General features: G+C 46.0%; 1 protein-coding gene across 1 annotated transcript; it reads left to right on the forward strand.

Annotated features, from left to right (window-relative positions):
• The first annotated feature begins 1,382 nt into the window (after window positions 1-1,382).
• PSKH1 (protein serine kinase H1) lies at window positions 1,383-27,826 on the forward strand. Its single transcript, XM_057385454.1, has 4 exons — window positions 1,383-1,438; window positions 2,770-2,932; window positions 4,028-5,053; window positions 24,889-27,826. The coding sequence occupies exons 3-4, from the start codon at window positions 4,115-4,117 to the stop codon at window positions 25,204-25,206; spliced, it is 1,257 nt and encodes a 418-aa protein (XP_057241437.1). The 5' UTR covers window positions 1,383-1,438; window positions 2,770-2,932; window positions 4,028-4,114; the 3' UTR covers window positions 25,207-27,826.
• The last annotated feature ends 120 nt before the right edge of the window (window positions 27,827-27,946 follow it).

The raw sequence follows: 27,946 nt of genomic DNA on the forward strand, positions 1-27,946 counted from the left end.
TTTTTCCAGAGTCCCGCAGCCCAGCGGGGAGCCCTCGGAGCTGCTCCATGGGCTGCGGGCTCCAAGGCGCTGCTGGGGAGCTGTCAGAGCTGGCTTTGGCTCCAAAGACGAGGCACTGTGGCCACTCTTCCGAGGAGCATGGGGAGCAGGAACATCGTCCTTGCCAGGGGCCACCAGCTCAGCCCACGGGGCTGAAGAGAGTCCCAGTGTTGCCAAATGCGGAATATGTCAACATTATCTTAAGGCAGGACGTTCTTCAATGTAAGACTTTTGTATACTTTCAAGCCTGATCAGCAGAAAAGGATACTTAATCAGTGGAACAGGCAGCAACCAGCATCCCTCATTCAAGGATACCCTGGAACTAACAAGATTTAGGGATGTAATGAACTAAGACATTGATGTTTGTCGGTGTAAACATCGCTAACTTGGCCAAATACTCCACGTCCATGTATCCTAGAGCTGAATGATCTTCATTGTAACACTAAAAATCACATTTAGGGGTCAAAAAGATCCTGCCCAGGTGAAGATCCTWCTCCTGAGCATGAGTAGAAGATAGCTGGGGTTATGTGATTTGTATGGAAATAACTAATGAATCCTAACAGAGGGACTGTGCTGGGGAAATAACTAACCCTGAACTTCTCTGTCTAAATAACGGCACAGAAAATCCAGCGGGTTGTGCTGGATTTGTGGAATAGCATTGAGCACCCAGGCTCTGAAATAAACGATGTCTCTCTGGAGTGTGTCATTACTGGCTTGCTGTACACCAAGGAACGAACCTGATTTTTTTTGAGTCTCAGGTGGGGCTGAGGTGTCCCAGAAGGGCTGAGGGGTCCCAGGCGGGGCTGAGGGGTCCCAGGCAGGGCTGAGGGGTCCCAGGCAGGGCTGAGGGGTCCCAAGGGGGCTGAGGGGTCCCAGGCAGGGCTGAGGGGTCCCAGGCAGGGCTGAGGGGTCCCAGGAGGGCTGAGGGGTCCCAGGCGAGGCTGAGGGGTCCCAGAAGGGCTGAGGGGTCCCAGGCGAGGCTGAGGGGTCCCAGGAGAGCTGAGGGTCCCAGGCAGGGCTGAGGGGTGGCGGCGAAGGCTGAGAGGCCCCAGGCGGGGCTAAGGATCCCAGGCGAGGCTAAGGGGTCCCAGGAGGGCCAAGGGGCCCAGGCGAGGCTGAGAGGCCCCAGGCCGGGCTCAGCCGCCCCTCAGCCCCGCACACCCCCCGAGCCGCGAGCGGGCCCCGGGGCGGGTCGGGGCTGAGGGCGGATCCCGGGCGGGGTCTCCCGCCGAACCCGGCAGGGGGCGGTAAAGCGCCCCCGCCCCCCGCGCGCCCCTCGGCCCCGCCCCCCCGCGCCCTCCGCCAATCGCCGCTCGCGGTGTCCCCGCCCCTCGGGCGGCCCCGGCGCGCGCTGATGACGTGTGGAGGCGGTGCCGCGGCGCGGCCGGAGCGGGCCCAGGTGAGTCCGGGATCGGCGCCCCCGGGACCGCCCGGCCCGGCACCGGCTCCGGCTCCGCCTCCCCTCCCCTCCCTTCTCTTCCCCTCCCTTCCTTCCTCCGGGGCGGTGGCGGTGCGTCCGGGAGGGGCGGACGCGGTGGGTCCCGACGCCTCAGCCCTACCAGCTGCCCGGGGCGCTGGGCCGCGGGGACGGGCGGGCCGGGGAGGGACCCTTGCCCGGTCCCGGAGTGCCCTCTCAGTGGGGTGGGCGCGGTGCTTCCCAGGTCTGGAGCCGAACCTGCCGACCGGCCCGGCCCTGGGTCTCCTCTCCAGGATGGCGACAAACGGCGTGGGTTGGGATGAGTTCTAAAAACAGAGTTTTGGAAATTCCGGTTAATTTGGCTGATTCTGGACAGCCCCTGGCTCTGGAATAGCTGCCTGCGGTGCAGCAGCAGCCSCAAGTTTCCCCTCCGAAATCCACTRMAGGCTTGCMCTGGGAATGCCRGGTTGTGTCGGGTTTGTGTCAGGCACTGAGGCAYATTTGAGATGTGTTAGTGAGATGACAGGCGAGGAGCTGAATCTCCATGGGGAAAAGCATAAATCCCATGTTCCTTCCCACCACTTCCATCTGTAGCTCAGAGAGTTTGCCACCTGCCAAGTGTGTGATTTCCCGCTTGGAGAGCTTGTAATGCCCCGTTTGTCTTAATTCCTTTCCCCACATTCTTGATGGTTATTACACACACGAGCATTTCCTGCACTACCATGGAGTTAAGCATTTTGTTTCAGACTCTGGCATGCCGCTCTGGGATTCTGTAGCCTTCACTGCAACATTTAAGTGTACAAGGAGGAGCTGACCTGCTGGAGTTGCTGCCAGATCTCAGTTAATGCCATTACTGGATTTATATATRATATTTTCAAGTATTTGATCTTTCTCTTTGGTTTTATGTGTGGGTGGGACGTTTTACACAAGGCCTTCTCTACATATTGAATTACTCTGTAATCATTTTGTTTATGGATGCTTTCATTCCATTTTTCTGTTAACTTAATATGCTGTAAGGTTTGGTAATGCTGGGAAAACTGTCTGTGGGAGGCATTATTCAGGACTAGCCCGAGGTGTTAATTTTTTATCATGGTGCTTTAGCCTAAATGGACTCCCACCTCCAGGGCAGTGCTTGGTGAAAGTCAGCTAAGGTTTCTGTGAAGTGTTTTTTAATTTCTACTGTCTGCACCCTACTGCAGCAATGTCTGTGCATGGCTGAGTTGTTTGACTTTATGGCCTCTCCCATGAGAAGTTACTTTGRTGATGTTCAACTATAAAATTGAATCTTAACTAAAGCCTGGTTTTCTTTCCAGGTTGGATRTAGAGTCTGAACTTCTTCCAGGTGTCCCTTTAAAACATTTCTTATTTCTCCACCTGTTTCTTCTGATGGAAGACCGGCTGGGGTTCCTTTATTGCTGTTCATGCTGAATAGTTGTTTGGAGAGGTGGTGTGTGAGTGGAGATACACCTGGTGATGGTAAGACCTAAAATCACATTTTAAAGGCTAATGGTTTTCTGTATCCTCCTGCTCAGGCATGTGTTGATGGGCTCTGAGTCAAAAAGGGCAAATGCAAATCTGCCCAGTGTCTGCTAGAGCCACAGGTGGCTTCCCCATCTCCTGACCAGTCATATTGTTTTAATCAGCACATAMAGACTTGCCCAAGTGCAAGTCTGATTTGGTTTTGTTGGGATACAGTGTGATGAGCAAGAGCTCCTAGTCTGGAACAGCTGATAAGAGTTCCACTTCTCACATGCARCTCCGTGTGGAAAGCCAGAAGTGCCACTTGGTGCCTGAAGATGTGACATAAAGTAAAACTGGGTCAGGTTGTTGAAAGATGTCAAAGCCCACCTTGATTTCTCAGGGTTTGGAGGATGAKGGACTTTCTGACCAAAAGCTGCTCTGGGTAGGTGCATATTTTCCTTTCAGCAGGGGCTGCAGCAGGTTCAGTGGTAAAATGCACCTTCAAACCAGTGAGCCTCTGGTTCCATRTTCCTTCTTGTGCTATTCCATTGATTCCCAGGAGCAAAGGAGTGAGAGGTTTAAGTTACTGTACAAGTTCAATATAAAGAAAGTATTGGGAATATCTGTTAAGTGAACAAGTTGCTGAGGTGCTTTGTGGAGCTTCTATGGGAAGACTCAGAACTATAAGGTTTGGACTGGCTACTGACTTAAGGAGGTTGAGCAGATCTAACAAAATGAAGGAAAATGCTCAACTCTTACCTTAATTTGATTTTTCTTAAGCAATTGTGTCTGGACAAAGAGGCCTCCAGAAGTCTCATCCAGCCTGAATGATTCAGTGCTCAGCTGGGAGCAGAAAAGCTATCCTTAATAGAGATGCTGTGTGATTTCCATGGACACATTTGTTCTGACCATGACTGGATGTTTCTAGGCACTGCCTTCACTCATTTGTGATGAAGGGAGCTGAGCACTGTGCACACTCTGGAGGAAAGAGAAGCAAAAATCCCAGATTCTCAGTTTGTGATAGCATGGCTCTGTTTTGATTTTTTCTTCAGTTTGAACCTCTACTGCCTTGATTTTTATTTATTTGTTTCTTCTCATTCTCTTTYTAAGATTCAAATGTGGGAATTGCCCCAGATGTGGTTGCTGCTGATGCTCCCCTGGGAACATGCCTTGATAGGGAATTAACACCAGTCAGTGATGGGCTGTGGGACAAGCAAAGTGCTTCCCGAGCCCCCCAAAGATGTGCAGCTAGACCTGGTTAAAAAAGTCGAGCCTTACACAGGCCACAGTGACATCTACAAGCATTTCATCAAAGATGACTGCGGGGCCGTCATCAAAGCTGGCTCTCCCTCTCCTCCTCATCACACCAACCCCTATCCCGGGAACCCCCTGCCCGCCCACCAGCCCGAGCCCCGCAAGAACAAAGTGGCCAAATACCGCGCCAAGTTTGACCCCCGAGTGACGGCCAAGTACGACATCAAAGCGCTGATCGGGCGGGGCAGCTTCAGCCGCGTGGTGCGCGTGGAGCACAAGGCCACCAAGCAGCCCTACGCCATCAAGATGATCGAGACCAAGTACCGGGAGGGGCGGGAGGTGTGTGAATCAGAGCTGAGCGTCCTGCGGCGCGTCCGCCACACCAACATCATCCAGCTCATCGAGGTGTTCGAGACCCAGGACCGCGTGTACATGGTGATGGAGCTGGCCACCGGCGGCGAGCTCTTCGACCGCATCATCGCCAAAGGCTCCTTCACCGAGAGGGACGCCACGCGCGTGCTGCAGATGGTGCTGGATGGGGTGAGGTACCTGCACACCCTGGGCATCACCCACCGCGACTTGAAGCCGGARAACCTGCTGTACTACCACCCGGGAACAGACTCCAAAATCATGATCACGGATTTCGGGCTGGCGAGCGCGCGGAAGAAGGGAGATGACTGCCTGATGAAAACCACGTGTGGCACCCCSGAGTACATTGCTCCTGAGATCCTGGTCAGGAAGCCCTACACGAACTCCGTGGACATGTGGGCGCTGGGGGTGATCTCGTACATTCTCCTCAGCGGCACGATGCCCTTTGAGGATGACAACCGCACCCGCCTGTACCGGCAGATCCTGAAGGGAAAGTACAGTTACTCAGGCGAGGTGAGTGATGTGAGGGGAAGTTGAGCAAGCTCTCCCTAGGTGTGTCTTTGAGATGACCAGAAGCTGGCTGTCCTATGGGTGGTAACATTACCAGGGGTAAAAAAATCTGCGATTTTGACTTTTAAAATCCTTTCCCATTTTCTKTCTGCTCCCAGTGCAGCACGGCAAGTTCCTTTACAAATGTGTGCACAGAAAGAGGAAAYATCCTGTAGAACAGAACTGGGATGTGTGTGGGTTTCTAGCTGGGGTGCTTTGGCTGTGGTAAGCTGCTGTTTGAGGCTTTGCAATAGAAACTTTTRCCAGGGTGTTTGAAATGTGGCATATATATCATTAGACTGATTTCTGATACAAATCCAAATGTAGTATGGAAATAGCTTTGCTGAARGATGAGGCTGTGGCAGGCAAGGGACACTTGCCTCTTCAATCTGGAGGTGCAAACATTTCAGAAATTGAGCTGCATTGTCTCCTGAGCTTGGTATGTGAGAAAATGAAAGATTGAAGGATGGCTTTCATAGATAAGTATGTAAAGAGGAGTCTTGGAGGGTAAATGATAGTGCACCCAGAAGGTGCTTCTTGCTCTTCAGAAGGAAGAATTTGAAGTTAAAAACTTCTAAATACCATCTTGATGCTTCTGATCAAAAACCGGTTGATTGAGGAAAGAGTGTTGCTGTTCTCATGTCCTTGCCATGCCATGCCCTTGACTGTTGCATGCAGGTCTGTGTCCTTTGGATGAAAATACAGAGCTGAAAAGCAYGTGTAGAAAGGCAGTGTGAATAATCAAAGGCAGGGGCTGCTTTCTGTTTGAAGAATGAGTGACCAGAGTAGGGCCCTTCCTCCAAAAAAATTAACATTTGGAGGGGATCTGATCTAACTCAGTGCAGCCACAGGCAATCTGGAGAGAGTGAACTGAGCATGTTTTGAAGGCTCCCTGGGGTAATTTGCTTTGATGTCCACTGGTCCTTGTGCCAGAACTGACTGATTTTGAGAAATACTGTGAATTGCAGCTAGGCCACTGGAGACCTGTAGGTTGTACATGCAAAAGTAGCACATGTGCCACAGAGAAAGCATTAGACTGTRTATTCTGAAAGTGTCAGTGCACAAGCCTGAGGCATTCTACTTGTTATGCCACCACAAATTACTTACTTTAGGAGGCTGTTATGGATACTGTGTGTGACATGAGTGGTTGTTTTGGAAAGCTGTCGATGTTTTACTGCTTGGAAAGCAAATATGTGTCAGCCAGCAGCCTGTATCTGTTGCCTGAATGCTTTCTGTTCCTCTAGAGCCAGGGAAAATGGATGCTTTAATTTACCAGTGTAATTAAGCCTATGCCCCTAAATTGCACAGTGCTTGACTGTAGGCAAGTATTGGCAGGAGATGCAGTAAAGAGGYTGCTCATTTTGTGAATAAATTCTAGGAGAAAACAAAGTGACCCAGAGATTTAAAGGTGTCTGCTGTGTTGCCCACAATCTTGCCAGCACTCTTAAAGCATCTTCTGGGTTTTTAAATGCTTCCAAATTTTTTATATTTGCAGAAAATTGTTCTTTTTTTGTGTTACACTGGAAGAAGTGGGAAGATGTCAGAAATGAGGCTATCGATAAGTTTGTTAGACTAATGGGGAATGGTAGGAGCCCTAAGTCCTGGTTTCTTTGGAGAAGGAGTGAGCAGAATACTCAGGGGCACTGCCAAAAGCATCTCTCTTGGATGGATGCAGAAGCAGAGGTTTCATGGGAGCAACTACTTTTCTTCTCTGTAATCTGAAGGTTAAGGATGTGAAATAAAGAGGAAATGTTGAAAGAAGTCTGTGAACTACAATGCCCACAGCTGACAGCTTGAGCTGTGTGCCTCAGACAAGTTCCAGTGGGAAAGGAGGGAGCTGTCTTMAAGTTGTACCATGGCAGGCAGCAGCAGTGCCCTGACTTGGCTGAATCTCAGTGCATAGTATTGCTTTTTGAAAGCTCTGGCCCCAAAACCTGACCACGGAGGACAAAGCCTTATTGAAAGAGGAACAATAGCCAAGATGCATGCTGACCTGAGAAGCAGCTCCATTTTCTTGGAAAAACAAGYGATTTCAAGTCCAGCTAATGTAATTGCTTTCTGACTGGGACCCGCTTACCCCAGCTCCTGCAGTGTGAGGTCTTTTTGAAGAGGCCATTAGCAGATCAGTAGGAGAGGTCTCCCACAATAGGTTATTCAGGTACCACTGACATCACTGCTCTGATTATCTCTTGTATCTTCTTCAGCACTTTTTGAACTGCTTCGAGTAATGGCTAGGATGAGGAAGGAAGGACAGCTGGCTTTGTAACTTGGTGTGCTTTTTTTCCTGAACACCCTGAGTAAGGGTTAGGTGTGCTATTGACACTGCATTGGATACATCTGCTGCAAAATCATTCTCTTTCACTTGTTTTGTTAGAACTTACTAAAAAGAAGGTTTAGACATATTGTTAATTTAATTTTTAATTGAAATCTCAGGGTTAAAACTGATTTATGCTTAAAAAGCTGATTTGTAGCTTAAAAAGTTGACTGAGAAGTTAAGCTGAAATTCCATTCTTAGTTTCCTTTGAATTTGAGAGTGCAGAATTGAAGATCGGACCATCATTATTCTGCTAGGACAGGCTTACTCTGGTTCTGTTTCAAAGCTTCTCCTTCTGTTGAATACCAGTACTTTTATATTGCTTTACACACCTGGAAAAATTGCTGGAAGGAATGGAAGATAATGTATGCCATGGTTAAATTCAGAAACTTAGCTGAGGTGCACGGATTGCTCTGATTTTGATACCTGATCTGGGCAAATAATTTCTCTCATGGACTGTTCCCCTATTCACAGAACAGAATCAGGTTTTTGTGGCAGGCTCACAGTGGGTGAGGTTGGTCTGTGCTGCTGTAGGAGCAGACCTTAATCAAATAACCAAAAAAAGCTTATTCTAGATAATGGGGCTAGTGGATGCATTGATAAATGGGCTGTTAGGAGAGCAATACTTGATATATGAAGATCATTGGGCGTTGTAAGTCTGTAGGAGCTCTGCAAGGGACTTAGCAGCCTGTGGAGAGGTCGTCTGGTTTTGTGTGACTTAGATTTTTCAGTGATTTAAAAAAAAAATCCCCACCAAAGTCTCTTGAAGGAACTTTGCAGCTGTATTGTGATAGTGGCCTTTGCATGGATCAGCAGTTTGCTGATAAGTACAAGTCTGAAATACATGGTCAGTTCTATAGGGAAGGACAAACACAGTAAAGTTTGAAAGATCTGTTCCCTTCTGCCTAAAAGCAAGCGGGACAAAGTTCCCTAACAAAGCTGCACAGTCTGTGATGATACCAAGTTCTTCAGATGGTRAAAACAAGGACTTTGGACCCTGGAAGTTTGCCTGAGTTTAAGGAGCAACTGGACAAATTCATGGAAGACACACTGATGGAGAGAATGACACTTAAAAKTGCCAAGTATGGATAAAGACATCCCTAAGCCACAAATTTTTGAGCTATCGGAGAGGTCTAACTTGCAAATTGTGCACTGCATTTCTACTTGTCTCTCCTTGAACATTCAGAATCTTAATGATCTTCTGCCCTGACTTAAAGTTTAAAGCACCAAGTTAAATGCAGGTGTTGAGTAAACTCTGCAGGTCCTGTATGGATAGATTCAGGCTGGAAGAATGCCCTTAGTTACAGGAAAACCAAGTTACTCTGGATGAGTAGCATGAATGGTGTTCCCATAACAACGAACTCAGTCTGTGTGAGTAAAAAGACAAACCACTTTCTCCCCCAGCAGTTTTCCCTGCCTGCAGCTGATAGCAGGAGCAGGAAGCGTGGAGAGTGCAGGCAGTGCATTAGCAAACAAAGTGCCTGTGCTACCTGGCAGAAAGCAAGATAAAAATAAAGCATTCCGAGGCAGCTGATGCGTGCTTACAGGATGAGTCCTTACTCAAGCATGTCTGCACCTCTGCAGAGCGTTTCCAAAGTATCCTTGTAATTGTCCTCATTGTGGGGGCTGGTTAAAAGACTGTGGAGGATTTGTAATCCCTCAAATCCCTTGTGACAYATAGTGGAGGAGACAGGTGACAGGCTTGTCAGTTTTAATATTGATTTCCTGCATTTATTCAACTTTTTGAGAGAGAATATGGTAGAGCTTGAACCCAGACTGCTTCTGACTCAGTTGGGAGCTGGTTGCTGAATCGTCCATCCTGCCCCAAAGGGACTGATCAGTCATTTTATTATGAATTATGATGACAGTAGTTGGATTTCCTATCAAATGACAAACTTAATCTAAAAAAAGGCACAGAGAACAAAAAGAATTCTGTAATTATTCTTGGTAACCTCGTTCCCCTAAAAGTTGCAGATGGAAATGTATAGTGGCAACTCAACTTTCTGTTCTGCATACTTGTATTTTACTGGAGAAACTGATCTGAGGAGAGAAAAAAAAATTATACTTGCATATCACAGAAAATCTCTCCATAGTCCTTATCACTTTCAGTGTAGAGAATTCAGTGTAGGACAAGCATTCTGAAACTTTAGGTGAGGCTTTGTATGTAGGTTTTGCATTGATKCTGTGGCAGGTCTGGTTGGCTGCCAGTCCTGGAGTGATTGCTTCCTGTTTGTGCTTTTGGTCACTTAAAATGAACTACATATGCCTATGTAATTAAAAAAAAAAATCAGTGTTTTGTTGTTTTGATGACAAAAGTGCAACCACTTTTATCAAGAAGTAACAGTTTAGGAAAAAAAACAAGTATGTCATAATGTGTTAGCTTTATTTTTTATTTTATACTTAGTTTGGCCCAGAARTGTGTCCATGTTTTTTCCTGCAGTTCACACCTTTAATGTTATGTATCATCAAGTTTTGTGTAATATGTTACATGCTCATTAAATTGGTTGAAGGGTAGCAGCTGTCCTGAAAGAGGGAAAACTCTGGTGATCTCCTCGTAGTACATCTCATGTTTAAGATGGGCAGTAAAGCAGCCTGGCTTCCCTGAATTTGGAGCATGTCTTTGAGAAAACATTTCAAAGCAAATTTAAAATATAGCCAAGAACAGAGAAACATCACTGTTCTCTAATGCTTCCTTGATCCTATATATATATTTTAATATGGGAGATAAAGTTATATATGTACAAGAGCCAGGAAAGCTGGTGGGTGCCCCCTTTATTGAAGATTTACCGTTGCACAGTGTAGAGCTGCTCTTTGCTCTACGAGGAGCTCAGTGCAAAGCCACCTTATTCTTCTGGAAGTTCTCCATTGGCTCTGTGCCTGGGATGGTCTAGAGGACCCCTCTCTTGTGGGATCCCCAGAAGGCCACACAGACACGTGGTGTTACCCTCCATGGCTGTGCCAAGATGGTCTTTAGACCCATTAGATGCTTTTGCAGGGCACAGTCATCACCTTGGCCTCTGATGTCTGTGCCAGAAGAGTGATTTCAAGCCAGCAGGGTGGCCAATTTTCCATTCTTTTCCCTGSAGTTTGAGTGGCCCAAGCTGTTGAATATAGTGTAACAAGCTAAACAGGGGCAGGGAAGCTGAAGGAAAGGTTTTAATACACATTTGCAGTGCTTATTAGCATGAGCATACAAGTTTCTGGGACCACGTTTTAGCCTTCTTGGGGGAAGAAAGAGCTTTTTACTTAGAGCAGCAGCTGTTTTTTCCTGTGAGCCACATTAGATGATAGAAGTGTTTTACAATMGTCCTGTTCTTAGAGTAATGCAGGCATTTTTTTCTAAAAACTAGACTTGGCTTTTTTTTTTCCTGTGTAGGGAAGAATTGTTTTTTTATATAAATTGTTGAGCCCCTTGCCTGGCAAAAGTAAAAACCCATCAATTTACAGAGGAATGTGCTTTTGCATTTCACATGGCTGTGTGAAAGCGGTGATTTTGAAGTAGAACAGCGAGAGTGTTGGCGAGCTGCAGGCACAGGGCTCTGCTGAAAAGGGCACTCTGCTCTCCTTTGAAGAGCTGGAGCACTTGAACAGGATGAAAGCTCCTCTCTGAGCTGGGCAYAGAACACCGAGGCCAGCCCAATAAATGGACTTCTTTTGGCTTCTGCTCTTTCTTTTCTTTTAATGCACCAGCTCAGGGGGTGTGAGGATAGGTGTGTTTGTGTTGCTCCATCTCCAAGAGCTGAAGTGTTTGTCCAGATCTCTCCYGCTGCAGGAAGGGACATCTTCGGAAACATGATAACCTTAATTAAACCTTATAAATTCCTCCATCCTCCTGCATGTGTCAGTGACCATACTCCTGCAAAAATTCAGCATGTTGCATCGGTAAACCTTTTATGTACAGGTAAAAAACCACCTTTCCCAGTGAAAGGGCTTTGAAACCAATGTATGCGTTTGAAAGTCAATTCCCTCTCACTCTGGCTGCTTCTTAAGGGTCTTTTGGAAGGTTGTTTCCTTTGATGGAATTGGTGTGTCACAAGGGCCTTTTTCAAAATCACTGCTTATGCCTTTTTACTATGTATTTTAGCTTATGTTGCAACACAGCAGTGAGGAGAACTCCAAATCCTAGGGCAGGGTAAGCAAGGAGAGAGGTGATCTTTCTCTTCATGCATCTGCCATTTCCACACTGCTGCAGTCTGCAACACTCAATGTTAACAGTTTATATTTCACAGAATTGTGCATGTCATCAGGACAGGGTGGAAATTGTCCGAGCTTTGAAGCCCCCAGAAACAAAGAARGCAGGGAAGGAATCTCCATGGGGAAAAAGAAAGTGKKTTTTTTTYCCAGTGATTTCATTCACAGCCCTTTTTTCTTAGGGCATCTGTCCATACCAGTAGTACCTGCAGGTTCAAGGCAGGGTGAGGGGCAGCAGCTGAGCATTTTGGTTAAGATTTTTGGGGTGAAAGACTGGGTTTGGGGAAGGGGTGAACAATGTATGGCATATAATACAAGAATGGAGGAAGTCAAGAGCCATATCTGAGGGGAAAGGATTTACAATAGTGCTGTGATTTGACATATATTTTCATTCCTTCATCTGTGRGCCCTATAAAATCCTGTTAATGGTGGAATAGTATTTCTGCAGAATTAGAGATGTAGGGATAAAGAGACATTGGTAGGGTAGAAAAAGAATATTAAGCTGCCTCTGTACAGAATACACATTATTAACAGAAAGGATTTGAACTATCAGCTACCATTGGTGTCTTTGATTCCTTTACATTTGCCTAAAAATAGCCTAGGCCATTTCCTCTTTTACCTGTGGCTGAYAGAATCCTTGGATTTCCAGCTGTGGCTCAGATGTGTTGTTTTTCTCATACCTTAGTGGAGGTATATTTTGAGTGGCAAGACATACTGCTGCATGCTCKTGGGCTTAGTACCTAGGTTTAGAGAGGGAGAATGTGTGTTAGTTCTGCAGTGGGAAGAGCTGTGACCTGCAGGAAACCTGTCCCAAAATACAGCAGCTGTCCCCTCCTCCCCTCACTTGGAAATGATTACTCTGGGGTTGGAGTCCGTGTTTGAAGTTCAGGTGCTCCTGGAGGTGGGCTTGAGCCAGATGCAGCCCTTGAGCAGGGTGTGAGCACCCATCTGGTTCTCTCATTGCTGTGGCACACATGGGAGTTGATCACAAATTATGGGGTGAGTGGATTGGGGTAACATCTTGTGCTGCTTCAGCTGGACCTGCTATTCTGAGGACCTGAGGGTGGTGTGGCCCCAGATGATTGTATGGGAGTACAACACCAGGACAGCAGTGCAATTCTAGGGGCACAGGGAGCACTGGCTGGCACCTATAAAATGTTTTTCAAGTGAGGTTTCAGGGTGGTGCTGTAAAAGTGATGCACTCCAGAGAAAATTACAGCATCTTCTCAACTGTTCTGAGTCCCAGGCTGAGGCTTAGAGGTTTTGCAGAACTGGCACCTGACTGTGGTTCCAGCTGCTGCCTCTGCTGCGGGTTAAAAGCTACTTTTGTTTCATCAAAACAGCTCTATGAGGAAGGGCTGTGAACATGTACCTTCCTGCAAATCACTCTGTGGCCTGTAATTGACCCAGYCTTAGAGAGAGGCAATTGAACCTGATATATTTGGAACAATCTGGTGTTGAAAGATGTTTCMGATTTCCTCTGACCGGAATTTGGGTCTTTCCTAGCGTTTGCAGTGTGCTCCTGCCCTGGGATGTGATGAAGGATGCTTGGCATAGGTAGGAAGTTAAGGTTTTAATGTCACATAGCTGAAATMTCTTTTCAGCTGCAAAAACTCTTTTGGGGAGTTTCTGTTCCTGTTGAGCCAGAGGGCTAAAAAGGTGCTTCCTAAGCCTAGAGGTTTTCTTGGCAGTCTCTTTAGCTAATCCCTGAAATCCCTACATCTGACAAGACTGCAATTGCAGCATTGAGGCTCTAGGCAGAGGGAACTGGGTTAGTGTTTGGAGCTGGAAGGGGTGGCTCAAACTGGCAGTGGTGCATCCSAGTTCCCTGGTTTGGAGCATGAGCTGCCTCTGCTCGCTCTGCTCTCAGCACCCCCTGCTTTGCCCCCCTGCTGCCCTGACTGAGTGACAAGGCAGAAAAACCAGGCATGTTTTCCAATACCTTTGTTATTTTAAATGGATGTTTTTATAGATTTTCCTGAAAACTGAGCTTTTACTAATGCACCAGATTAGCGTTGATTGGTGACATGAGAGCCGTTCACACAAGTCAAGGAGAGGCAGAAAGTTCTGGAGGTGGCTCTTAAGGGACTCCTGCTGTTCCTGCAGGGTTCCCCAAAGTGCTGCTGTGGACCCTTGCCTGGYTGTGTGTCTACAGCTTGTGAACTTCCATAATTGTGGTACTCCCTACACATCCAATGCACCAGTTTTTCAGGCACTTTGAGTGATTAACCAAAACAGTCTGATTTTATATCTCACAAAAGGGAGAATAGAGCTTTCTGATAAAAGTATTTGTGTGTTTTCTACCTCTGTCTGCATCTGAAGAGTCATTTCTAAGGGACTTCTTCAGAGTCTGATAATTTTGAGAATGATTATGTATCAGATGTGAGAAAGGTTTCTCATAACAGCTGGGATGACTCAGAAGACTTTATATACTGTTTTATCCGTGCTGATAGAAGTGCCTGGGTTACAGTTTTTTACCTCTCTTTATTTAGTTCTTCACTTTTTTTTTTTTCATTTGCTTTTAGCTTTACAAACTTCAGAAACTCTTGGTGGCATTATTCAGCTACTCTTTTGCTCAAGAGGGTGATATTGCAAAATTAAGGAAAACTTGACACTTGGTTGAGAATGTAAAATAATTTCATAGCAAAGTCCTCTTCCAAAGTTATAGGAGTTCCCATACCTCCAATGTTTGTCACAGGAGCTTGGCAAGGATGGATTGGACATTGGAGAGATCTTAATCTCTTTCATGAAAGTGTTCCATGGTCTCTGAAAACTCCCYCTTTGGAAATGGACTATGAAGCAGGGAGAGCGTGGGGCCAAATTGTATTTCCCCAAAGCTGTTGTGTTAAAAGTAGCATTTGCTTACTGCTGGCTCATCAGCAAAGTGGAACGTGTAGTGATGGTTGTTATCTAGAAATGGCTGAAGGTCCAGAGGTATTTGGGAGTTTGTTGACCAGCCCAAGTGAGTGAAGACAGCCGTATCAAATTTGAGCAATTCAGCAGCAGGTGTAGTGAGTTGGKTTTTTTTTAAATAAGCGTAATTTAGTGCGCAAAAATAGGTGAAGAACAGAAGATTGGAAGGTGTCAGCTTCTCAGAAAAGGATCTGTCTATGAACCACAAACTATTATGTGGGAAAAGGTGAATGTATCGAGGTGTATGAACAGAAAGGCAGCATGTGGTGTGATCCTGCTGTGTTTAGTGGCTGCTGCAGATGCCAAGCTGAAGCTCTGACACTTCTGGGCAGCAGACTTCAAAAACRCCACGGGCCAAGCAGAGAGACTTGACAGAAGATCAACAAAAACAATTATGAGTCAAAAAACCACATTCTCTGGAAGATTAAAACATTTTTGGCTGTTTGATCTAGAGAGCATGTTGTCATAGCAGTTTCAAATATGTAAAAGGCTGCTTCAAAGAGGAAAAGGAATAATCTCTTTTCCAGAACATGTCGAACAAGAGCCTTAAATGGCACTTAGAAAGAATCACACTGAACTTTTTACAACACTGGTGTYTCCCTCTCCTAAAATATGTTTATCCAGAGAATTTCTGAAGCTGTTTTGCAGAACAAGTGAGGCAGTCATCTGTCAGGAGTGATGCATCTGCGGTGGATCCTTGGGGGACCATGGGATGGATTGGATGATCCTTGGGCATCTGTTGCAGCCCTGCCTTCACCCTGATTTCCCAAGGAAGCAGAGTTTATTGAACTGTGCTGTCTGTCTTCCAGTCTTCTGGAATTAACTATTTAAATTCTTAGGTTGGTGTCAGCCCTGTTCAAGCAATGTGSAGGACTCAAAGTCCTGAAGTTGCCATGGATTTTATAAAGTCAGTGGTTCAGTAGGAGGGAGAACTAAAGCAGATCTTTCCTGCAGGAAAGGTAATTGAATATCAATCCAAAATTACCTGGAGCTGATCAGCACATGTTTATTTCTGAACCATTCACAGCACACTTGACCCTGCTAAGCACATGAGATGAAGTCTGGACAGGGATATATGTCAGAAGGAGAGATGTGCTGCTGCTGGGGAGAGGATRTGACAGTGCTGGCTGGGGGCAGGGAGGAGAACCACTTGAGTCATAGAAACCTTGGTTACAAGAGACCTTTGGAGAGCTCTAATCCCATTCATCTTGAGACAGGAGTGTTGCCAGCATTGGATCGTGTTGGCTGTGACTTTGTCTGCCTGAGTCTTGAAGGGCTTCAAGATTGAAACTCCTCCATGTCCCCGGTGACCTTTTCAGGGCTGCACCACCCTTCCTGTGGTATTTCCTGCTACAGACCTTCCAAGGCACAGCTTCTCCTTGTTACCCCTTGTTTGGATCTGTTGTGTGGCTCTGTAATCCTTGTAAGCACTTTTAAATAAGTGTAATGTGCTGTTACATTGCCCTTAGACTTCTCTTTGTCAGGCTGAACAAGTCCAGCTCCTTCCACCCCTTCTTGAAAGCCGTATGTCAAGGACCCTTGGCTATCTTGGCAGCCCTCATCTGGATCTTCTCTGTAATCTTTTTCACCCTGGGGATGGCCAGGCTTGACAACAGGTAGTATGATTCCACATAACAAACTGAAATATTTTTATCTTTTTTGGAGAGAAAATACCCCAACAATGTAGGTAAGAACAGCATCGGATGTAACAAGGAAAAAAATCACATTGGTATAAAATTATAGCTGCAGAATCAGGAATGTGTTAAGTTAGGGATTTTTGATTTGTCCTTTTTCCTTCTTGTRTATGTGCAGTTTGGTGCAGTGTCAATGACATACTTTGTTTTTCAGCAGGATCTCTGTCTCCATCACTGAATAGTTGCGATGCTGAAAGAAATTTGAGAAGAAAATAAGGAGAAATGTGTTGGAATGGGATCCAGAACGGTGTCCTGCTCTGAATTCTAACAAAAATGTCCCAAATAGTGCCAGGAAATACAATTGTAARCCAGTGACCCAGGACTGAATTGTGGTAAAGCAAGCAAGCCTACTTAGAGTGTCTCCTGATGGTTTGTTTACTTTAAAATAGGTTATTTCCACCTTACCTCCCGGAAACAGTGCTTTCTGAGAGAAAGCCAGGAATGGCATTGGGCCACGCTGGCCTAACCTGGGAAACAATAAATCTGAGCTTTCAGGAAATGCTCAGGTGAAAGAGGCATCATTTCACCTCCTCTGAAACCATGCCAGGGTTGGACTCTGACTAAAACTGAAGGAGTGACTATAAGGAAAGAAGGAGAGTCATGCCAGGCACTGGGACAGCTGGAGCTTGGACATTGCTGGTGTTTGCAGMACAGCCCCTCATCTTGCTYCTTGTGGGTCCCTTCCAACTCAGGATATTCCASCATTCATCCATGTGCTGTGCTTGGKCTYGAGGAGGTTAAAGGAGCTGTCCAGAGCAGCAGAGAAGAGCTGGTGCCAGCCGGGGAGCAGGGCAGGSTTGGAGTGGCAGCTAAGACTGTCTTAGGATTTACTCCCCCTTGTTCATTCCCTCGTAAGCACCCAGGGCTTGCTCACCAACAGCTTGGAGCTTGCAGGAGGGGGTTGTGTGTACGTGGGAGGTTATAAGCTTATCTGTTCATCCCCCCACCACTGCACTAATCAGCGTGATGAAAGATATTCTTCCTCCCTGGGGAAGATCTTTCCTCCCTGTCAGGAACCACCATTTCTTAATTAAACTTCTACTCTGAATTAGTACGTAGAAACACGTATTGACTTCAGCTCCAGTTCACAGCCAATACTCTCTYAAAGTAATAATTCAGAGTGAGAGAACATCATTCAGCTCAAATTTGAGTTTTTTGAGAATAAAAGCACTGAAGATGTCAGCATACCCAGTTGTTAGGAGCAGATGGGGAAAGGCACTTTCCAGTTTAGTTACAGCAAATACTGGTGTGAGCTGCTGCTGTAGCAATGCCTTTGGAAATTTCTGACTCTTCCTTTCTTCATGGCAATCTCCAGCACTGTATACTTTGTGATCTCATCTTTTCACCCGAATCCTTCAAATTCCAGGGCTCTTAACCCTGAGCATCCTCAATAAACAATTTTTCAGTCAAGGTAGTGGTTAAAGTGCTCTGTGCGTGGCTGTAACTTGCTGACACATTTTTAAGAGACATAAAGCGATCCAAGCTGAAATGTGGTATTACCCCATTTTAACAGCTATTCCCTAAGCATTGSACTTAGAAGAGCCGCCCCTGGCTGGAGAGAAAAGCTTTGTATTTATTGTTTTTGTAGCTGCTGTAATTTTAGTGCATGATTCCAGCTGAATACTCAGTGCCTGTASAGGGAAAATGGGCTGGCTATTTCCATTCGAAAAGCTGGGTTATGGAAGTTCACAGCACCAGATGGCTGYGCATACTTATAATGCTCTGGATTATTAAAGGGCTGTTGTATTTTCCTCTTTCATCCTTCCTTTATTCCTCCTCCCCACATCAACAAATTAATGCTGAATGCTTGGGAATCTGCCCTGCGCAGACTTTAGCACGTTGCATCGTTTAGTTGGAAACTTTCTGTTCCAGCTCTTTTGAACCGGTTGGTTTTGATCACCTCATTGCAATTATTTGGGGGTTGAATTATGCCCAGGACAGTGCAAACCTGATGTTACTGGAGTCCCAATGCAGTCCTAGGCTGGTTTGCCATGTCATGTGTCACAGTTGATGTCCTCAGTCTGYTCCTTTTGAGTTGACGCTTTCTGTTTTCTGATGTCATGTGGGAATCTCCTAAATTAGGCAAAACTGCTGCATCATGCATGAATGGGTAATGCAATGAAGAGAGTTCTTGGGGACCTTCTTAAAATCATTAAGGTTGGGAAAGGCCTCTTAGAACCTTTTTCCAGTTGAGGATTTATCCTCTTTGAGGCTTTGTCCTCTTTGAGGCTTTGTCCAAGTCTTAAGTCCAGTTGATTTCCCTTTCAAAACTAACAGTATGTCATTTGTCTGCCACCAAAACCATCAGAATTTTAAGATGTAGCTTTCTGAAAAATGATAGAAGCTGGAGAGATGTAGCCTGCCTTCAGCACGMTGCATATGTGTTAGTTTGAGTCATTTTTTGTGAAAAGAAAATAAATTTAAGTTGTTAACTTGTTTGCAGTGCAGGTTTCGGTGACTGCTTTACAGCAGCTCCCATGGCAGGCAGAGTACAATTCAGGGACTCTGCTCTGGTATCCAAAAGAAAGCTGCTCTGCCTCTGGAGTGTTGGCTGCCACCCCTGCCTAGGTCCATCCAGTTGGAAGAGGAGATCCACAGCAGTCACACAGGTCAGGGTTTTGTTTCTGAACATGTTGGGAGCTCTCTGTGCACTCGCCAGGTCCGTGCTCACATCAGCTGCAGGGGAGAGAGGTGGGCTGGTTGTTCAAACCACAGAACAACACGTTGTTTGTTCCCTGCACGCCGGCGTGGCCGGCGCCTCAATAGCTTTTATGCTGATGTGAATAACAAGCAGGGGTGGTGAAGGGATTTAATCACAGAGAGCAGAGCGCTGCACGCAATCACCCAGCCTAAGTGACACTCAGAGGAGGATCTCTTTCTTCTCCTCCTCCTCCTCCTCCTCCAGGCGCAGAGCCTGAGTCTGAATAAAACATAACACACTTGAGAGCTCTTTAAGGCATTGTAAAGGAGGCTGGTTTCCCTTGAGTTTGTTATCATGCAGGGATGGAACTGCATATGGGTGATGCGCCCCATGTTTTATGCAGCTTAGAAGTCCAGGAGATGCTTTTAGGGAGTGCTGGTGCATCCTCAGAAGCAGCAGCTGGCATTCCTGAAGGACCAGAGCCACAACYCTACCATGGGAGTTTCTCCCATTGTCATTAAGGCTGTAAGACAGGCTGTGGGATGGGTTTCATACTTGGTTGAAGTGCTGCTAATTCTGGACTCTGTTCCAGTCGCTCACTTGGGCCAATGTAGCTACTTCTGCAGCCATCTGGTGAGTCATGCCAAGGAATGGCTGGGCTGAAAACCCCAGCTGAAAAATTAACAGAAACTCCCTGATTTGGCTGACTTTGTTGCACAAACCAAACTGTGTGTGCTGGCACGATGGGGAGTGCAGCATCAAAGTGGGAATGACAACAGAAATGTGTTTATCTCCTGTGATGTGGATTGTTGCTGCTGATGGTGACAAGGGCACGATGTGAAGGCAGTTCCCTCTGACCGAGTGGATGCATGAAACGCAGTCTATTTTTGGGACAGGCTTATTCCCATTAAATCTGTTTTATCTTGTGAAACTTCAAAGTAGACATCTGATGSTTTTGTGTAGGAGAACCCTATCAGAACCTTTGCTGCTGTAGGGCTCCTCAGTCTCTTTGGTGCTTTGAGGCTTCCACAGAGCTCAGTCAGACTCATCTTAGGAGTCAGTGGGACTGSGATACAGTATTTTTGGCCCAAGAGYGATCCTTTGCAGCTGTGATAACATGTTTTGTGCTTCATTTTTTTGTAAAGACTGTCTGGCAAGGGAGATCCAGGCCTTTCCCTCACCTTTCTCATCAACATTGTCGTTCTTCTTCTGAAAATGACATTTTATTTGGGTAGGAATTGGGAAATCAGTATGTACCCTTGAGTGGGTACTGTCAGGAGTAAAAGCAGAGCTTGGAAGTCAGATGATTGTTCCTTCTTTTATTTGGACACAACTAGCCAGAAGCTCCTTCTGCAGGAGCTTTACGCAGCTCTTCTGCTCCCCGTGTTTTATTTTTCTTTTAAATTCTGCTGAATCGTGTTTTTAGTCRCTGTGCTAAGTTCTAGAGTTGCAGACATTACTTTCCAGAGGATGTTTAGTCCTCCTTCCAGTATGAAGCCAATAGTCTCCAGTGTTAAATGAGTCTGTATCCAGGGATTGTTCATGAGAAAAGAGGTTTTTGAAGTGGACACTACACCAGGTATYCCAGAYAGAGRAGATGATTGCAGTTAGAAAAGCTGRTCACCTGTTGGTGAGGTCTCTGTTGTCATTGAGCTGGTACTGCTCAGGTTCAGCTCAAAATATGGCTATTCCACCTTTTTTTTAACAGTATGTGCAGGTGGTGAGGCCTCAGCAGAGGTTGCCCAGAGAAGCTGTGGCTGCCCTATCCCTGGAAGTTCAGGGCAGGTTGGACAGAGCTTGGAACAACCTGGTCTAGTGGAAGGTGTCCCTGTCCATTTGGCACTAGATGATCTTTAGGGTCCCTTTCAATCCAAGCCATTGTGTGTTTCTCTGCAGAAAGAGAAGCAGAACTTASTCCTTCTGAAGGAACACAGTCTAACAAAGGGAGCAGCACAGAAGTTGTGCTCAAACTGCATCATGTTTGAAATGATTTTTTGGAGGAGCAGAAGGTCCCTCTAAGAAGGTGAACAAGTATTGGTGACTTCATTTTTGTGGTATTGTTATGCCACAAAARAGCAGGGTTTGTCATTGCAGCACTGAGATTAAAGGCAAGGCTGTCTGATAGGGTTTAGCTGATTCAATGTTTCATGGTCACTTGATGGGAGCATTTTCCTTCCAAGCCATTCTCWATCTCTCCTCAGGGAAGCAGAGGGGCAGAATTTCCTCTGGATTGCTTCAATCCTGTTATGTGAACACACCTCATGTCCTGCACTCATGTCTTCCCCAAACACACCAGTGTCAACCTTCCTCAGCTCCTACACAACTCTCTGCTGCTGTATTAATTGGGAAGGTTAATGGGATTTTGCTAAGTTAAAACTGCTGTTTTGTCAACTGGTGCAAGTTTTTCTGGAGAGTGGATGCATTTCTCCAGGGACTGGGTTTGCAAATGGCATCAGTAGAATGTAGCCTTACGTATTACTAAAGAAAAAGCTTCAGTGGAATAAAAAAGATGCATGTGGTGCAGCAAATCAAACCTCCAGCTGTGTAAACAGATCAATAAACTGATTTGTGTTTGCTGACCAGAAGAAAAATCTAATTGCAGGTACTCCATATTCAACATTTGTGGTGAAACTRGAGTAATTGGAATAATGAGAAATCCAATGTGCTCTTGTTAGGAGTTTGTTCTCCTTTAGGATTCATTAAACTGGATGGGCCTCTCAAGGTTTAGGCTGGGTTTGTATCACAGTTCCTGGCTCCTCAGATATCAGAGATTTCTTTAAATTCCAAATCATCACATTTGCCATCTTTTAATAAGACTTGAAAAGATTGAAGCACTATTGTTCTTAGCGTTCAGAGTTTCATTTCACTCACCAGAATCTCATTTGACTGAAATTTGAGTGCATCTGGACAGCAAAATAGCTCTTGTGTTGCCTCAAATTCCAGGTTTGTGTAGTTACTTACACCTGCAAGAGGAAATAATGCTCTCCTGCATGTCCTGAAGGTGTATTCCAAGTACTGTTGTGTCAGTTCTCAAGTACTTTTCCTTTGAGCATTTCTTGCATGTCATTGGACTTAGGTGAAAATGAGAGGATGGCGGCTGTGATTCTATTTCTGTGAGAGACCCCATTCAGAAAGGTAAAAGGGGAAGAAATACCCAGGAAAAACAATGAAGTTAGAGTTGTGTGAATGTGTTTTCTCCATCTGAGGGGAACTAAAGCTCTTTCAGGGTATCTTAAGTCATTTCARTTGCTAGTAACAGAAATGAAGATGGTAGTAGTTGACCAGTTCTTGAAAAGTTCCTGCACAGAGCAAATTGTCACCTGCATTTGCTGTCACTTGGAGTTAAGGTTGRTAAATTTAATAGATGCATCAATATCTTGGATGTCCCATTGGGATTGTTTGGAAGTGGAAAATGAGTCCTCTGTGAAGGAAACAGAACAGGAGGAGTTCTGGCTGCTGAGAGGAGAAGGAAAGTAAGAATTTGGATTGGTGGAAATTAGCCAGGTAATGATGAGTTTGAGATTTTTACTGAATGAATAGCTGAAAGTGAGTCATAAAAAAAAAGCTACAGAAAACTTTCAAAACTTCTCAAGGCAAGCTTAGAAAAGTGGAGGCAAAACTTCTTATTTCCCAGATTTCGTTTGTATCTGTCCATCAGTGGAAGAGAGAACCCAGAGGTCTGTAGCTGGAGATGCCCAGTRTGAAGGGAAGGTGATGTGCTGCCAGTTGACATATGGTACCACCTGGGATTAGCTGAGATTATACCAATGAAGATTAAATCCTGCTAGTTGATTCCCGTTGCTGTTACTTAACAAATGAAATACCTTATCCAAAGTCTGCTAGGAAATCTGTAGGCTTGTGATTTATRTTCCCCCATGGTAGGGCAGATACAACTTTTTGATTCTATTGTTGAGAATACCATGAAGGCTGAGCTCCTCAATAGTCCATCATTCTGCAAAACAKCTTGGTGTCTTCAGTTACAATTGAACCTTTTTTGTAGTTTTTATTTGATAAATTTTGAAAGGGATTTTTGCTAATTTATTTACCTCCTTTATAAGCAAACACTTTCTTGAGTCTCTGATCAAAAATCGTCTCTGTTCAGTTCTAAAAAGCACTTTTTTTTCTTACTATTCATTGCCAAGGTGTGTTTCATCAGTTAAGAAAAAGTCATTTAAGGCAGGTTGTGACAAACTAATTGTATTATTATATCATATCATATCATGTTACATTATATTACATTATATTACATTATATTACATTATATTACATTATATTACATTATATTACATTAATTAATTGAAAGCAGTAGACAGGGCAAGATGAAAAGGCCTGAAGTTGTGCCAGGGGAGGTTTAGATTGGATAACAGGAAAAAGTTCTTCACTAAAGGCAGGGTCAGGCATTGGAACAGGCTGCCTGGGGCAGTGGTGGAATTACCATTCATGAAAGTGTTCAAAAGGCCTGTGGATGTGACACTTGGGGACATGGTTTAGTGATGAACATGGTGGTGACAGGTTAATGGCTGGACTTGATGACCTTTGAGGTGTTTTCCAGCCTTAATGATTCTATGATAAAAAGCCTTGAATGTTAAGAATTTTTTTTATTAGCAGATTTAGTTCTTGAAATGTGGAGTGGAGCAGATTTTGTCTTGGTTTCAAGCACTGCAGTGGTGTCTGATCCRCAGGAGAAGGCTGTGCTTCCTCCCTGAGCACTGAGTATTTCCATTTCTATTCTGAATATGTTCAGGAACATTTATAGGTTTTTTATTCATGTAGCAGTATTTTCTTTATACCAAGTAATTCATATCATTTTCAGTCTCTTCYCTTGCACAGTTACTGGCAGTGATCRTGTATCCCACTTGAGCTGAGTAAGCCAGACTGTTTTAGTCATTGTAAAATAAGACTGTGGTACCCTGATCCCCCTCACAGCCAGTTCCTCAGCTAAAGCTCAAGTTCACCTTTCACTGACAGGCCATGGGCTGGGAGCRGTGCTGTAACTCTTACACCATTCTCCTTTTCATTAAAAAATCCTCGTGGGGACATGCTCTCTTACTGGTATCTTTGAACCTTTTGAAAAGAAAATGGCTTTCGGTACCAGTGAATTACAAACCTCAAAAAAATCAGGACATACCTTTTTTAGACCTTTTGCACAAGAAAAGTRCATTATTTCTGGCTGTACAGTTGGTGAACCCTGATTTTTAAAATAGTCTACTTTAATGCTTTTCTTCCTCACCCAATGAAGAGAAGAATGAGACACAGAATAGCAGACTTTTGCTTTTTTAACTGCACATGGTGGGTTACGCATATGTCACCRTTATTGTATCGAAATATTCATTGCAGGAATCTGCTCAGGTTTTTTCTTAATGTAGCTTGGCATGTGAGCTCCACAGACCAGAAAAATTCAGAATTGGTGGTTTCATGAGGGGTGAGACCCCACAAAATACCAAGTGATTGCAGAAACCTGCTCTTGCCCAGCTCCATTCACCACTTGGGGTTTTCTGCTCGCTATGCTGCCTCCTCCTCTCTACCCTTACAGTGGATTTTGCCACATTTTTCTTCCCAGCTTTGTTCACAGCCCAGTCTTCACCTCACACTGAAGGAAATGTTCTCACTTCCCACCTTAGTGCAAATAAACTATTTTGCCAGAAATGAAACAGTTCAATATTTGTGGCTCTAGGTGTTTGACTCCTAAGTTGTTATGGCCATTCTTGGGTGTGCTGGGAGGATATTTATATTTTCCAGGCCTCTGGAAATACTGGGAGACAGRGTCAGCTACAGAGTGCCTGATCCCAACTGCTGGAGGGATCTGCTCTGCACCCATATCCCTGCAGACATTTCCCACTAATTCAGCYTCTTCCCCTGATGTGAAGTAGTTGTGTCTCATTCTCCTTGGGCAACTTTGGTTACTGTATAGCTTGGAAGATTTGAGGATAAAAGAGAGAAGGGAAGCAGCAGAATGCCCCAAAGCACCTCACAGACATGGAGGAATTCATTAATCAGTAAARCTGTGCCAAAATGTTTCATTCCAATCACCTCTTTTGTATTTCAGCCCTGGCCCAGCGTGTCCAACCTGGCCAAGGATTTCATCGACCGTCTGCTCACGGTGGACCCCAGTGACAGGATGACGGCCCTCCAGGCCCTGAAGCACCCGTGGGTGGTCAGCATGGCAGCCTCCTCCTCCATGAAGAACCTGCACCGTTCCATCTCGCARAACCTTCTCAAGAGGGCATCCTCCCGCTGCCAGAGCACCAAGTCAGCGCAATCCACCCGCTCCAGCCGCTCCACCAAATCCAACAAATCGCGGCGCGTGCGGGAGCGGGAGCTGCGGGAGCTCAACCTGCGCTACCAGCAGCAGTACACGGGCTGAGCTCCACGCTGGCACCCAGTGGGCACCCTGCCAGAGGTCTGCTCTGTGCTGGAGGTGTGCACACACTCAGTGAGGAACRGCCCAGTTCCTCCCTCCAGGCGTTCCCCCCATCCACGAGGAGGTGTCCCCCACCCCGTGTGGAGGAAAGGGAACGTTGTGCTGGCTGTCCCACCCTGTGAGCTGTGCCACGGGGTCTCGTGCCAGAAACAGGGGAGGCCCTGTGGGCTCGGAGCATAGCTCAGAGCCTCAAGGAATGCACAAATTAAGGAGCCACGTGGGGAGAAGAGCTCTTTCTGTAGCCCAGGAGCTTGGTTGTTCATAGYTATTTATTAATTCCAGAGCGTTTCCTTTCTCTCACTTGTGTACAGAAAGAGAAGAAATCACTCGGTGTGTCTGTGCGTGCACGTCCATGCGTGCACATACATGTGTGGGGGTGTATATGTATTTAAAAATTATGTATACACAGATTCTGAGCGGGTTTAGTCAGACTCAGTGGTGCCTTTGCAGCAAAGCTGGAGTGAGTCATGTGCGGTTGGAAGCAGGATAGCTCTGACTCACGGTGTGCTGCCCACCAGCTCCTCGCCAAAGAGATGCCAGACAGCAGTTTTCCATGAGGGCTGGGAAGCTGTGAGGTTTCCCCCAAGGGCTGCCATCCTCCTGATGACGCCAAGGGCTCACTTTCCTGATGACATCAAGGGTTTACCCCTGGAATTGTCCTTTCCCTGTTCTCAGCAAGCCCAGTGCCTGCCGTGCAGGGTTTGTAGTTCTTGTGGCTCTGTTATGTCTGTGACCTGTTACACACCTTGCGTCCTTCAAAAAAAAATTCAGAAGCTTGAGTTTACTGTGCTAAGGGGGGGAGAAAAAAGGAGGGGAAAAATTTTTAGGGATGTGCTTTGCATCCCAGAACTAGGATGGGCTATAACCACTGTAAGCACAGCATTACTGACCATGTCACTGCACCAGAATTTTGGTGGTTCCAGGCTCCTCCCCGTGTGCAGATGTGACAGGCTCCCCTGCCTGTGCTGCTCCAGAACTGCCATCCCTGCTTTGGGGTGGGGAAGTGGTGGTGGGAGCTGTTGGGATGGCCACAAATGGCTCCATAGCATCAGGGTAGGGCTTGAGAAGCRGATCCCAGTCTGGGAGTGTCAGCAGTGACAATACTCTGGAGACATTGCACAAATGCCCCAGAGCTGTGAGGGGTGACTTAGGTTCACCAAGTAARAGCTGCSTTTCAGGTCTCCTCTGCTGGGTAGGTGATGATGGGGGCTGCTTACAAAGGACCCTCAGGGGAGGTGGGGGCTGCAGAGTWGAGCTTTGTGCAAGCCTGCTCACAGATCTTCCCAGCTAGTTAGAGCAGCCAAGTGGGGCTGATGGCACAGGCACAGGATCGATTTGGCTTCTCATAGTAACAGTGGCAAGATCAGCAGAGAAGGAAAATGCTAGGGTTTGAAACTTTTCTCATGAAGCCACACGATTTGCTTTGTGCTGTGCATTGGGAAGGGCTTGCTTGGCTCTGGGCTCAAGGGGCTGGTGAGCTTGGCCTTTTCCCAGGATTGATGCCTATGCCACTGTATTTTAGTGTCAGCAGGACTGAAGTGATCGGTCACATCTCCAGGGAGCTCTCACTGTGGCCACAGTCCCTCCTGGTCAGCAAACAGCAAAGCAGCTTCAGTGGAAGAAGTTTTCTGTGCTAAGGGAAAAAAAGGGGGATTTCTGGGGATGTGCTTCCCACCTGAAAGCTGGGATGGGCTGTAACTACAAGAAGCTCAGCCTGGTGTGCCCAAGCATGTGGTGAGGAATACAGCAGAGGGAACCTGAGGACAGCCATTGTGTGTAGCAGGGGTGCTTTTGAAATCCTTTGCATGGTTTTGCATGTTATTTTGAAAACTGCATCCTTTGCAGGCWGCCCTTTCTCTGAGCATCCATCCTACCATGTCACACACAGTCTTTCTTCCATCAGAATTAACAGATAGTGCAGAATTCCCCAAAACTGTTGTTTTTCTCAACTCCGTGGACTGCAAGCAAAAATGTCTTCTCCATCTTTTACCTCCTCACATTGTTTTCCCTAGTTTGTAACCATGAGCTATAAACTAGGTGTGATTTTTGACAAAGCAGGCAGCTTGCCACGTTTTGCTTCTTGAACAGCTCAGTGTCCCTTTTAGTTACTGCAAACARCTCTCCAAAGCAGGAGCCCCTCTTAGACCAGTATCAACTGGACCGTGGTGACCCTGCAGGTCAGGTGGTTGGCAGGAGGCTCCCTTGGAGTCCTTCTGGTTCTGAGCCATTACTTGAAGAGTCTTTGGTGTGTTTGGAGCATCACTCCAGGCACTGTGATTGCTTTTACCTCCTGGCTGCTCCCATGGCCCTCCCCAGATTATCCTGCATGTTTATTCATTTTATGGATGTTTTGCCTGTGTGAGGGGGTCAAACTGATGAACTGAGCCAAGACCTCTACAATTGAGACCCTTCCCCTTAACCACTAGACCAGATGTCTGTCCATGCTATTCCTTCATCTTTCTCTTGTGGGATGAGTGATATAAAAGGCTCTGGGCTAACCAGGCTTGTTTCTCCACCTTCACAAAGCAAAACGAGAWTTTCCTCATTTGTGACAACTTTTGCCTTACTGCCTTTTGCTTTTCCACAACTGTTTCTTCACTAGGAAAAGTTCAGAGCGATGGTTTGTGGTTCCTTTGAGCTGGAATGTGTTTTGGGAAGCAGGATGYTCTGTGGGGGTTCCTGA

The sequence above is a fragment of the Malurus melanocephalus genome, unplaced genomic scaffold (genome assembly GCF_030028575.1).
Source record: "Malurus melanocephalus ecotype Western Australia unplaced genomic scaffold, MMel_1.1 scaffold_827, whole genome shotgun sequence".
Taxonomy (NCBI): Eukaryota; Metazoa; Chordata; class Aves; order Passeriformes; family Maluridae; genus Malurus; species Malurus melanocephalus.